Source organism: Seriola dumerili, unplaced genomic scaffold, assembly GCF_002260705.1.
Source record: "Seriola dumerili isolate Sdu_G_001 unplaced genomic scaffold, Sdu_1.0 BDQW01000036.1, whole genome shotgun sequence".
Taxonomy (NCBI): domain Eukaryota; kingdom Metazoa; phylum Chordata; class Actinopteri; order Carangiformes; family Carangidae; genus Seriola; species Seriola dumerili.
In genome coordinates this window covers 4,217,570-4,230,193 of record NW_019174291.1, presented here as the reverse complement: position 1 = coordinate 4,230,193, position 12,624 = coordinate 4,217,570, and the positions used below count along the sequence as shown (strand labels likewise).

At 39.5% G+C, this 12,624-nt stretch overlaps 2 protein-coding genes across 2 annotated transcripts in view; both read left to right on the top strand.

The window, feature by feature from the left end:
* The window catches only part of lrch3 (leucine rich repeats and calponin homology domain containing 3), a 29,382-nt gene extending 24,579 nt beyond the window's left edge, over positions 1 to 4,803 (top strand). The window contains exon 20 of the mRNA XM_022738445.1: positions 1,807 to 4,803. Within this exon, the coding sequence (XP_022594166.1) occupies positions 1,807 to 1,971 (165 nt within the window). The 3' untranslated portion in view covers positions 1,972 to 4,803. The remainder of the gene's footprint in view (positions 1 to 1,806) is intronic.
* Positions 4,804 to 8,464: 3,661 nt separating this feature from the next.
* rpl35a (ribosomal protein L35a) lies at positions 8,465 to 12,624 on the top strand. Its single transcript, XM_022738485.1, has 5 exons — positions 8,465 to 8,534; positions 9,761 to 9,797; positions 9,896 to 10,048; positions 10,829 to 10,973; positions 12,534 to 12,624. Exons 2-5 carry the CDS (start codon positions 9,787 to 9,789, stop codon positions 12,555 to 12,557), a joined length of 333 nt encoding a protein of 110 aa, XP_022594206.1. The 5' UTR covers positions 8,465 to 8,534; positions 9,761 to 9,786; the 3' UTR covers positions 12,558 to 12,624.

The window sequence follows — 12,624 nt, the reverse complement described above, 5'->3', positions numbered from 1 at the left end:
CTAATCTAATTATCATTGTTTATTTATTATTAACTGATTTTATTATTATGAACAATATTGTCCGTCTGTCTGTCTGTCTGTCTGTCTGTCTGTCTGTCTGTCTGTCTGTCTGTCTGTCTGTCTGTCTGATTTTCCTGAAAACATATACTTTGAATCAGTCTGACAGCAGCAAATCAGGTTGCAGAGAAGGACATTAAGTTTATTTGTCAGTGCAGACAGATAAATAATAACTTCTTTTAGACTCAAAGCACAACATTTTAGACTTGGACTAAGACCTGGAACCTGTTAACCTTGACTCTTGACTTGGGATCTTCATAGCCAAGAACAAGCTAAAACAATTGCTTTGCCCAACCTCTGCTAAATTTGCGACATGTCTGGGTCTTAGATTCTTTTAAGCCATAGCGAATCACTTGGTCCCTCAGGTGAAGTTAAGACTTGACAATCCCCCAAAGTTGGAGGTCTACCTTGAAGCTTGTTACCTGTCTGTTGAAGCTCCGCCCCCTGTGCCTTATGTTTGGCTGCCTGTCTGAGAGTGTGAGAGTTTTTTATTTATTTTTACTGTTTTTAGTGTTTTGTAAAGTGCTTTAGAGCCTGTGCCCCCACCAGTACACCACCTCTGGAGACCCCCATTGTCAAAAACCTGCCGTACTGTATGTGAATGTATGCCGGAGAAGAAGCTTTGTGCACCAAAAATCAGTGTTTTCCACTCATGGTCTCCCTCCCTGTAATACCAACAGTGATTGAGCAATTGTTCCTTTATTATGGGAAGAAGTGCTGAAACCTAAGAGTAGGAACCTTTCAGTGTTGGCAGGTCAGGGATACTCTTAGCCCTTCATTCCACCACAGGAACTTAGTGAATCATAACACCATTATCGTCGGTTCCACTTTTGTGTCCACTGTTCTCTGCTCGCTTTAGAGACAAGTTCCTGGAATTAAATCTGGGCACCATATAGGAAGGGTTACTAAATAAGGTTCTGAAAAGAATCAGGTTACAGTTCCTGCAGTGAAAGACTCATGGTTTCCTCTGAGATGACCCAAACCCTTACCAGTAACCATGTGATCAGCTGTAATTCAGCCCTGAACTGGTTAAACTTCAATCTTGTTGAAAGAGAAAACAACATGGGTTTAGAAATGGAACAAAGATATTAAAAACTTGACTTTTGTCTTGGCACTTGTATTTTTATAAGAGATGAAGAGTGAGGATGATGATGGTGATGTGTTTTTTGACAGACTGACTGTCCTGATGATAGAGAATGCTTTTCCCTCTGAACTCTGTTAATAAAATGAACTAAAGCATTGTGAGTCATCTGTGTCTCTTTAACACTAAACCTTAAAGTTAACGTTTGGTTTTTATAGCTCAAATCTTATTTTTGTAGCTGTGTCCATCAGTAATAATAACATAGTAGTTAGATGATCAGACAGGGGGAGTTCTGATCATATTACCTCCCATCTCTGACTTCTTAGAGCTAACTTAAACCAACAAACTACAACCATTCAGCCAAACCTCTATGACTAGTTTTTAACTTCAAACTTCTTGGTCGGTCCCACTTTTTACAACTGGTCACATGATAAGAATTTTTTTTTATGTAGCCTGAACTGTCTGTTTCTCATCTTTTCTTTCCTCCTTCAGTTCTCATCATTTGGTTATTTTAAGTTGATGTTGCTGCTCCTTGTTTATCCTTTTTCTTATCATGGTTACTGTTATTTTATCCATTAATTTAATTTACCATCTGTTGACTCCTTTGTATTTTCTTTTTGCTCCCCTGCCCCTCTGTGCGTCTTCTTCTGTGGTGTCTGTCTCTGTAGAGTCAGTTGTGTCTTCCCCTTCACATCCTGGAAGAGCGAGGGCTCCCCCAAGTGGCTGGCACCGTCAGCGCTCTGCTCAACCTGGCCCCACCCCGACACCCCGCCACCACGACAACCACCACAACATCATCATCAACCACATCTGGACCCTCCGTCACCATGTAGACAACACTAACACCACCGCCACCATCATCATCGTTGTCATCATCACCACTGCACACGCTCAGTCAGCCTCAGGAAACCAGATGAGTTTTAGATAAAAACCTCCAGAGCAGCAGGTCGGCATCTAATGGAGACATGAACAGAGCTGAACGTCAATAACACAGTGACACTAGTTCCGATTATATCTCTGAATGATCAGTCTTTAGTTGAATTAAAGTCTTAGTGACATGACAGAGTGCTTAGATGTGGGCACAGTTGAGCCGATATCCACAATAAACAAGTCAGTGACACCACAAAGCACTCACGACAGCAGCTACAGCATGAAGAAAAGTGAGAACATTTAAATGTATTCTTTAATACACAGCAGCTGTTCTGGACGATGACACATTTCCTCCAGAAGCAGGAATAATCTGCATTTGTACACATATTTATTAAATATTCTCACTTTTCTGTATTAAACAACTTCCCTCCTTTCTCAACATGGTCATGCTATTTAATGTATACACCTCAGTTCAGGGTGAGTTATTACAAATATTTTAACTTTTTACAAGAAAAAAGATTTTTTTAACATACGAGATAATGTACATGATTAATTAATGCTAACTGTTGACTTTTGTGGGTCTAGCTGGTTTGAAAATTTATCACCTTCTTACTAGTGAAGTGAGACCTGATTTTGCCTTCTTTTCTTGTTTTTTTTTTTTGACTGCCAGTCAGTTTAAACACTGTTACAGACCAATGTGGAGGTTGATAGTTTCTTAGTTTTCTGCAATCTTTATCTGACATTATTGACCATTTAATTTTATTTAACTTATATATTTATGGTTGTTTCTAACACATTAAGACACAAAATAAAATAAAAATATTAAAATAAAACTACAACTTAACAACCTAAAGTAAAATATCACCCACACACAAAATCAAATCAACAAACATTTCACTAATAAACCATCTCCATAAATAAATAAAGTGAGTGAGCACATTAAGCTATTGTAGCTAATTGCTAACGTAGATATACAGTTGTTAGTTTAAAAATGACACTAATGTAGCTTGCTGCTAACAATTGCCAACACTGATTTAGTTGGTTTGGAACTGACAAAGAGCTAATTAACATTTATCTACTGTTGGAGTTTATTATGGCCATGAGAGCAAATGGAAGTGGTGTTAAGTTTAAGTAACTTTAGCTGAGAGCATTAGCAAACATCTGTATGCTCACTCATTCATTGCTAATATTAATCAACAACATAAAAATAGAGCACTGCTAAATGCTAATAATAGTCAATATTCAACAGTAGTTAGTTTGAAAATGCTTGCTGCTAACATTACTTAACATTGTGAGTCCAGTTGGTTTGGAGGTTAAGCTAAAACAGCTAGCTGTCAACATAGCTAATGTTCATTAACTTAATTTGAAGTTGAAGCTTTACTTGACAGCTAATGGTAGTTTACAATGATAATGCTGGTAGCTGGTAACTGCTAACGATATCCAACATAGATGTACGAGCTGGAAATATTAGTTGGTAGGAAGATGTTCACAGCTACTGTTAGCTAACATTATGAAGCTAGTTAGTTTGTAATTTAAGTTTCACTCTCACATCAAGCTGTAAACATTAGCTAATATTAATAACTACCTGTAATGTTAAACATTAGCTAATGTAGCTTCATGCTAGCATTAGTTAATATGTATAAATTTGATTTAGAGATTACACCAATGCTGCCAATTAAAGAAAAAGATAGTAGTAGTTGGTTGAAAATGCTAGTTTTAGCTAACACTAAAGTTAGCCATTAGCTAATATTAAACTACTTCAGAGAGGTTTGAATCTAATGTAGTTCAGTGCTAACATAAGCTAACATGTTGTTACCAGTTGAATCTTCAGCTCTGTTTTTAGTCTCCATGAGATCCATACTTCAACAGAATTTAACTGTTAACATTTAAAGAGGCAGAATCTGGTTCGAGGTTTATTTGATGGACGTTCAACCCTGAGCTCTGACTCGGAGGCTCCCACAACAGACAGACGTCTTTGACTGATGCTTTGCACCCTGACGTTAATATTTTACTGTTTTTATTTTTTAACCTTTCTGAGCTCTGATGGAGGTTCGTAGTTTCAGGTTGGACAGATGTAAGCAGCTGTTTGAGACTATCACCTCATGATTGACCTTTCACATGTGATCAGGACCTTCATCACATCTAACTGACCCAATAACACGCACATGTTCATTAACTGTATTAGACTATATTAACTATGTCATAAACAAGATAACGTTCACCTCATTGATCTGGTCCAACAGCTCACATAGTATACTATATGGCCAAAAGTATTGGACAGCCCTGTCCATATACACTTTAAAAATGAGAATATATTTTATTTATTTAGAAATTTCCAAACAGATGTTACGAAGTTCTTTGCAATCTAATAAATTAAAGATAAATGAAGCACAAGTAAGGTCAGTGGAATAAATATTGAAACTGAGTAGCGCAACAAAGATCAAAAACAAATTCAATAGTAAAATATTAAAAGATGACAAAAACAATATGTATGCACATACATGTGCATGGATAAATACATGTGCTGCTTGTTATTCTTATTTCATGCCTGATAAATGCAAAGACAAGAAGAAGTGGTGCAACATCCCAAATGCTCAAAGTAGTTAAACTACTCCTCTGAATTATCCTCATGTGCTTCAGTTTATTCATTATGACAGAAGCTGCAGCCTGTTGCAGGATTCAGCACCCACCTCTGTTCTTGTGCTGCAGACATCAAGGATCTACTCTGAACCAACCAACAGACTCTGCAGCTTTGAACTGACTTTTGAAGTTTGATAAATACATTTTATTCTGAGGTTTGTGAGTAAAAGTGAAGAATTTTTACTTTCATCTCCCTCTTAAATCCAACATTTGACCTTAAAGGAGCTATTTGCATGTTTTACTATTGCAACATAACCAACATTAGCAATAGCTGGTGTTTACTTACCAGTCTCACCAAGAGCTTCAACCTAATTGTGTTCACAATACAAGAGGTTATAATACATGGTCTGAGCAGCTACTTCTTCAGGACAGACTGGAGGCTACAGTGACTCTGTATCAGAAAGTGATGAGACAGGCTAACCAGAGCTAGCTGGTTAGCATGCTAACTTCAGCAGAAGAATGGAAGTGAAAGAAATAGAAACAAAACAAGTTAACATTGGGATTGCTTTGTAGCTATGTAGCAATATTAAAAACTTACAAATCGCTCCTTTTAAGATGTTTAATAAATATGGCCTGTGACTTTCAGAATAAAAGGAGGGGGTGTTATTAGTTATCTAAAAGGGTTAATACTAAACTATATGTTAAAGCTAACACGTCCTTTTGTGAGGACAAGGTTGAGGTGGGAGAGTTTCTTTTTTTAAAGATATTACTTGTGATTTAACAAAGACTGCAATGGCAGCACATGAGCTATTTCAGTATTACTATTATTTTTCTGGTAAATGGTTAATTTACCTGTTAACTTCACCTGTTAATGACTTCTTGCTTTAATTGTTGAAGCCAGACGAATTTCCCTGAACTGTGCGCTCAGTTTATAAATGGTCCTGATGTGATTGGACAAGGTCGATCAAGTGGTGACCACGTCTCCTCACCTTCTCCCCCTCATGTTTGTGTTGCATGCTGGGACATTTTTCATGTTGAACAGGTGACAAGGATTCTCCTGAGCTGACACTAAACACTGAGTGGACAGTCTGCAGTCACTCCGACTCTTATCTTTATCACATGTATGTGTACAAATATATCCTGTAAATAGATACATCTATATTTTTCTCAGACAGATGCAGTCAGTCAGAGGATGAGAAAAGTTTTTAAAAAAAAGTCACAGCACCATGGAGTACACCTGTGCATCAGTGCAGCCCGGTGAGAAATTAAACCAGTGGAGGTCAGCAACGACAGGGTTCACAGGAGCTGTTGAGTTGCTCTGCTGACAGGTCAGCGCTGGTGTTAAAGGACTCATCTACCACAAAACACTGGGAGTCTTTTTCTCCTCCTGTCACAGCCCTGGAGTTTATCGTGTAGCACCTGTTCACACCTGCAGCTGTCCATCATATGTCAAATGTTTTTATTTTGTTCTGCTGAAAACAACAGGTCAAAAGTCAGTGAACGCAGCTTAAAGAGTTTTCATATCAGAAAATGAATTCTGCTGTTAATCTGCTCTGGATCATGTTTGCACACATTCTCTGCTTTTAGCCTCCCAACTGGTTTTTTTAGTTCATATTGATTATTTTTGTCCATTTGTTGACTTCTCTCAGAAGTCGTGTTTACAGGTTTTCTCAGATGTGTGCTCCGATGAACGTGGCCTCTGCTTCTGACAGATAATTATTATCTGTCAGTGTCTGAACCACCTGTTCACTCCTGTGTCAGGCAGTTTGATTGAACTCCTCTGACAGGATGGAGGAGACAATGACATCACAGTTTCATTTCTTATTTCAATTTTTCACTTCCATGGTTTTCTGAGAGTGTGTGCTGCATTCAGGTGATGTGGGAAATGAGGTTGCTGTCTGTCAGTTCAGTGTTAAGCTGATTTTAAAGAATTGATACTAAAGTTTTCCCTCAGGAGACATTGACACAAAACTAAACTAGAAAATCTGGAAACAATGTTTGATTTCAGATCAGATCAGAGTCTCAATTTGTTCCAGTTTCACCTAAATGCAGCATCAGACCTTCAGTGTCGGCCTGAAACACTGGGACCTGTCATTGCACGTTCTGTACTGGGACCCCAGTTTGTTTTACATGTGCAGAACTATGCTAACAGGACCACATGACCACAGAGAAGATTCTGCCCTGAATTCAGACTCTGAAGCTTGGTCCCGCCCCAACAATGCTCCACCAATCAGATGCTGCAGTTTAGAGACTGTCAGAGACTTCGGGTATTCACAGACTCGCCTGAGATCTGAATCACCGTAAACTCAGAGGAAAGAAGATCAGGAGTGTTTGTGAACTTCCTGTGAGTCTGAACTCATGGCCACAGTCCCCTGAGCAGGTGCTGTGATCGACAGTTGTGTGTCAGTGTCCTGAGTGGACAGGTGAACCAGTTTAGAAGGTTCAGACATGGTCTCCAATTTTTACAGTGTAATATTTTTCTTGGTGTTTCTCCTGTGGCGGTGACGAGTCGTGCTGGGTCATGTGACGGCAGGGTCGTGAGGTTTAAAGGACATTCCACCGTTTTTAAAGGAGGACAAATAGAGACTGTTTCACAGGTTTAAGTTTTACATTTTTTCACTCTGTTTTATTTTTGCTGACAAACTGTATAAAAGATTTGAACACAGCTGTATGAAGAGTTGAGTTAAGTTTAAGTGCATTAAATAAATATTTTAATTTGTCTCTCTTCACTGGTATTGGTGCTACAGGTCCAGTTGGGGCTGGATCCAGTCCAGGACTTCACAAATCCTCAGGTCAGGAGCCCTGAACACAAACCCCAACCCCATCAGAAAACTATAATCAGACACTGAAAGGAAAGTCTGTGATTTGTCTTCATTATAGAAACATTATACATCATCTTGTACATATCCAGTATTTTACATGAACACGGACTCTCACAATTATCCTGTATAATCATTATATAAAGATGTAATCACTGGTTTCTATTAATGTATTTGTTATCGATTCTCACTCCTCTTATATCAGAGGAGGCTGCTATATAAACAGCTGGAATCATAAAATATGTAGAAACAAATACTGAAAATTAATAAACTCTTCAACATGTTTTTACATCTGCTCACAGCCTGTTATAAACCAGTTATTATATCTCTGTACTGAATATATGGGATAAACGGGTTAAACTGTTGCACACTGTGTGGACTGTTAGGAAAAGATGTGTCCTCAGAAACATTTTCAGAACACGAGGAAAAACAATGAAAGTAGTTCTGAGATTTTAAGACATAAAATAATGATTAAACATTTACTTGTCCTGCTTGGATGGACGGGTTAATTTTTTCTCAACAAAAATTAATTGCTTTTTTTTTCAGTCTTAACTTATGTTCAACATGTAATAACAGTAAGTATAACAGTGATACTACAGAAGAAATACATACACATACAGTTTTAAACTTTTTATATACTCCATATTACTGAATGATAACTTAATCTCGTTTTTCAAAATACTAAAATTAAGTCACATCTGAATGACAACTGACAAGAATATTTTAAAATAAACCTACAGATAAATAAATAAATTACAGAAATGTAATAAAAATAAAAAATACATAGTTTTAAAACTGCTTTATAAACATAAGTTTATTGTGCATTTAATTTTATCCAAAATAATGAGAAAATGTGTTGTGGATGTTTTTCTCTGTCGTTAACATAATATTAATAATTCAGGGCAGGGACTTTCATAAATAAAATGTGTTCTGTATAAAACTAAATTAAAAAGTAATTTACATGTAAGTAATTCATTTCTAAACCCCTCCTTCATCCCTGAGATTATATAAAAAGCAATGTAAATAAAATGGTTTTGATCAGGCAGCTCCGCGGACACCTTTGTGTACGATAATTACCCAGCATGCCTGTGGGCCGTCCTTTCCCTCCATCTACCCCAGTAGTGACGGTAAGACCTCAAACATGTCAGCCCAAACTTCTAATTTATTCTTTAATCTCCGTTTTATTTCGGACTCATCGTCACCGGCGACGAACAGTCACTGTGTCCTCCGGTCACCGGCAGCGTTCTGTCGTTATGTGGTGAGGGATGGCGGAGATGCGGTTTGGATAGAGCTAGCAGCGGCTAACAGGGCGGAATGCAGTCCGGGCCGAGGAGCTGTTGTCCGCGTAGCACTCAGCTTCATGTCCTGGTCATTGTGGTCGGGACCCGGCGCATTGGTTTATTTAACGGCAGCGTGTAAACCTGTTTCTCCTGTTATCGGTGTCCCAGGTGCTCATCCGGTTAGTGTTAGCAGTTAGCATATTAGCATCACACCGGTGAACGGGTGTAAGTCTACGCTGTGCGTCTGACCCAGGAGTGGCCGGATTCGGTGTCCAAATTTATGTGAGTGGAACCGCCGACTGTGAGGCCAGAGCCTGTGTTATATCCGAATCCAAGTCTATACGTGTTACCGGTGCTCTAGTAGTGTAACAGACGGAAATAACCCCTGTGAGTTCCAGAGCCGGTGTTGTGGTTAGAGCCTGTAGAACATAAAATCAGTAACATCCCAGAATGTCCCTCCATCTAACTCGACGTGATTAATGTGATCAGAACCAGCACTTATCAATGTAACAGACTGGCTGTTGTGACCTGTGAAGAGTTTAAACTGGAGCCAGTGAGGCCGCTCAGTATTAATATCTGCAGTAAACAGCCGTTAATTAAAGTTGAGTGCAGTGTGTGTAATGTTGAAGTGCAGCTACAAGGTTCAGGTGTGACCGGATAGACACAGTTGGTGTGAAGCATGAACAGTTCAAATGAGATATCCTCGTGGATGTTGTCTGGAGCCACATGAAGTCCACCAACAGGTGTTGTGCTCACCTATGCATCTGCAGGACTGATGACTGTTTTTCCAGTGGTCAGTAGTTTGGCTGTTGACAGGTTTTGATCTGATCCTCTAAGTTAACCTGCATTGGAGCAGGTTAGGAGTTTGGCATAAGTTACCATGGTGATTTACACTGGTAACAAGTGAACCACAGTCGTAGGACTGAAAACGATAACCTCAAATGCTGCTTCGTAGTACAGGCCTCAGGTGTTCTGAGGATTTGAACATGAACTCATGTAGGTTTCTGAGATCAGGATTTGATGTAAACAAATGACCACTAAGTTTTAATATTGGTGTCTTTTTGTTTTGGCAGGTAAACTTACCTGGAGAAGCGTGACGATGCCTGGACGGTAAGATGACTGATCAGATGTGTCACCTGTTTATCTGTCATCTGACTGTCTCCACACCTGTACCCTAACTCTTCTTCTTTGCCCTGTTATCGTCTCAGACTGTGGAGTAAGGCCATCTTCACTGGCTACAAGCGCGGTCTGAGGAACCAGCGTGAACACACGGCTCTCCTGAAGCTGGAGGGCTGTTACACCAGAGATGAGGTTGACTTCTACCTGGGAAAACGTTGTGCCTACGTGTACAAGGCCAAGAAGTAAGACTCTGCACTCACCTGTCTCATTCTACGCTAACCTCTGTCACAAGTCACCTGGTCAATGATGCATTTCAACAGGTTAAATGTAGTCGGTGTCAATGAGCTTGTTTTCTAGTCTTTGAGTGGATGTCTGTCGGTTGACGAGTCACATCAGTTTACAAGTACATTTAAGCTTTAAGTAAAGTGTGGAGGATTGCAAACAAGGGGGTGTGTGTGTGTGTGTGAGCTATATTACCTTCCTCCTTGGTTGGTTTTGTGGCTGATTTGATTGTTCACAAAATAAAACACCAGATTATAATCTGATGCGTTTGAATTTAATGTGTGGAGGTGTGACATTGTTTAGAACGGTGCAGCATCATGACTTCTCTGCATCAAATGACAAACCTGTTCCTCTTACTGAGCGTCCAGGATATAAAACAACACACACTAACACTGTCTTGTGTGTGTTTGTGAATGAGTGAGTGAGAGAGAGAGAGTGTGTGTGTGTGTGTGTGTGAGAGAGAGAGAGAGAGAGAGAGAGCTGGTGGTATGTTTGATCACTGCTCAGTGGGAGGCTCTGATTACATGTTTTATTGTGTATTATAACTTTAATGTGGTCAGTTGTCGGTGTGTAAATCTCTGGTCTCTTCACAAATCACACTAACATGTAGACTGGGCTGATGAGATGATCAACATTAGTGTGTAGATTCCATCGAGTCCACCCAGCTGGGACACCCAGCAGTATACATGAAACACACCAGTGTGTTGGAGGTGTGGAGTGACTGTATGTTCTCTCTGCAGGAACACAGTAACGCCCGGCGGTAAACCCAACAAGACCAGAGTGATCTGGGGAAAGGTGACCCGGGCTCACGGCAACAGTGGCATGGTCCGAGCCAAGTTCAGCAGCAACCTGCCAGCTAAAGCCATCGGACACAGAGTCAGAGTGGTGAGTCACAGAGGGAAGAACAGTGAGAGGCTGCATTCACACCAAGTTTTCATTTTTAAACCAAATCGATCTGTCCAGACTAACACCTGAAAACACACATTGCATGACAACGTACACTGAGCATGTGTGAGCTGGTGTAAACAGGAAGCAGATTTGTCTATTTTGCAGTTTGTCAGTTGCAGGAACAGCAAAGATGGATGTAGCATTAAAATAGAGAAACTTCTGCTATGCTAACTTGTTAACTTCAGAGGATCAGCTATTAACCTGACAACAGCCTGACTGCTGACCAATGAGATCACTGGAAACCTGAGCCATCAGTCCTACAGGATCCTGATGGGATAAAAGAGTTCACAGTGAAGTAGTTTACAGAATTTGTCAGTCACTGGTGTTAACAAAGAGTTTGATCCTGACTCAGAACAACATGAGCAGACTGAGACCTGGACATTAAACTAAACTCTAATGTCTTTATTAGAGAAATGATCCATGTTTATAAATCCTCTTTCCTCTCACTGACTTTGACCTTCATCGCAGTTTGTCCATCATCAGACACAGAAGCAGGAAACACTCTGGACTACAGACCAGTTTAACTCCTGTTCTCACTGACACTTTATTATCTCTAGTGTTTCTGCAGTTTCGTCTACTACTACTGATGTGATCATTCATACCCAGGATAACTTCCTGTTATCTGGTTTAACTGAACCTGACATTGTCCTGTTACCCTGCAGTGTGAAGCTGCTTATCACCTGGTTCAGGTACCTCTGTTTACCTGTCCAGGTATGAGCTCGTTCATGTGACAGAGGAAGAGTTGATTAGAACCATGAATAAAGTATTAATATGATAAGAGAAGGAACAGATCTGTGCAGGTGAATTCAGTTATAGTGACATTATAAAGTGAAATGTGAACAAACTGGAAGAGAAACGCAAGAAATAATTTCTCTGATTAAAGACAGACTAAAGAGAAACTGTAAATAAGAAGATGAATGATCAAGTTTCTTCTTTAGTCTGATGAACAAATTAATATGAACATGTGAAGCAGATAAAACACAATCTGTGTTCAGTTCAAATGAAGCTCTAATAGTTATTATGTAGTGACTCAGTGAGATAAGCTCTCCTGTTTGTTAGAAGCTGTTTTAAAACCAAAGAGCAAATCATCCACTGATCTATACAAACATCTACTGATCTTTATTATTGATCACTTCATTGTAACCTCTTTTGTCCCTGTCAGGATCCTGTAGGAATGTTTTTCCAGTGATATGATTGGTCAGTAGTTTGGCGGTTGACGGGTTTTGATTGAGTCCAGAGCAGGTTAGGAGTTCATCAGTTGCCATGGTGATTTACCCAACCGTACAACTGAAAACTCAGTTAAACCTGAAGTTACCTCAATGACCTCAGATCCTGCTTCAGTCCAGGACTCTGGAGTCTCTTAAGGACATTTAGCTGTAATCATGTATTAAACTGTCTTCTGCAGCTCTCGGATCAGATACTGGTGAACAACGTTTGAACAGACTAAACCTTTTGCTTTTTTTGTGACAGTTGATGATGTGACTTCCTGTGTTACAGATGCTGTATCCTTCTCGGGTGTGAAGAGGAGCTATCGTCTCATGTGATGTTGTTTGTACAGAAACAATAAAATGACCAGGTCTAAACCTGC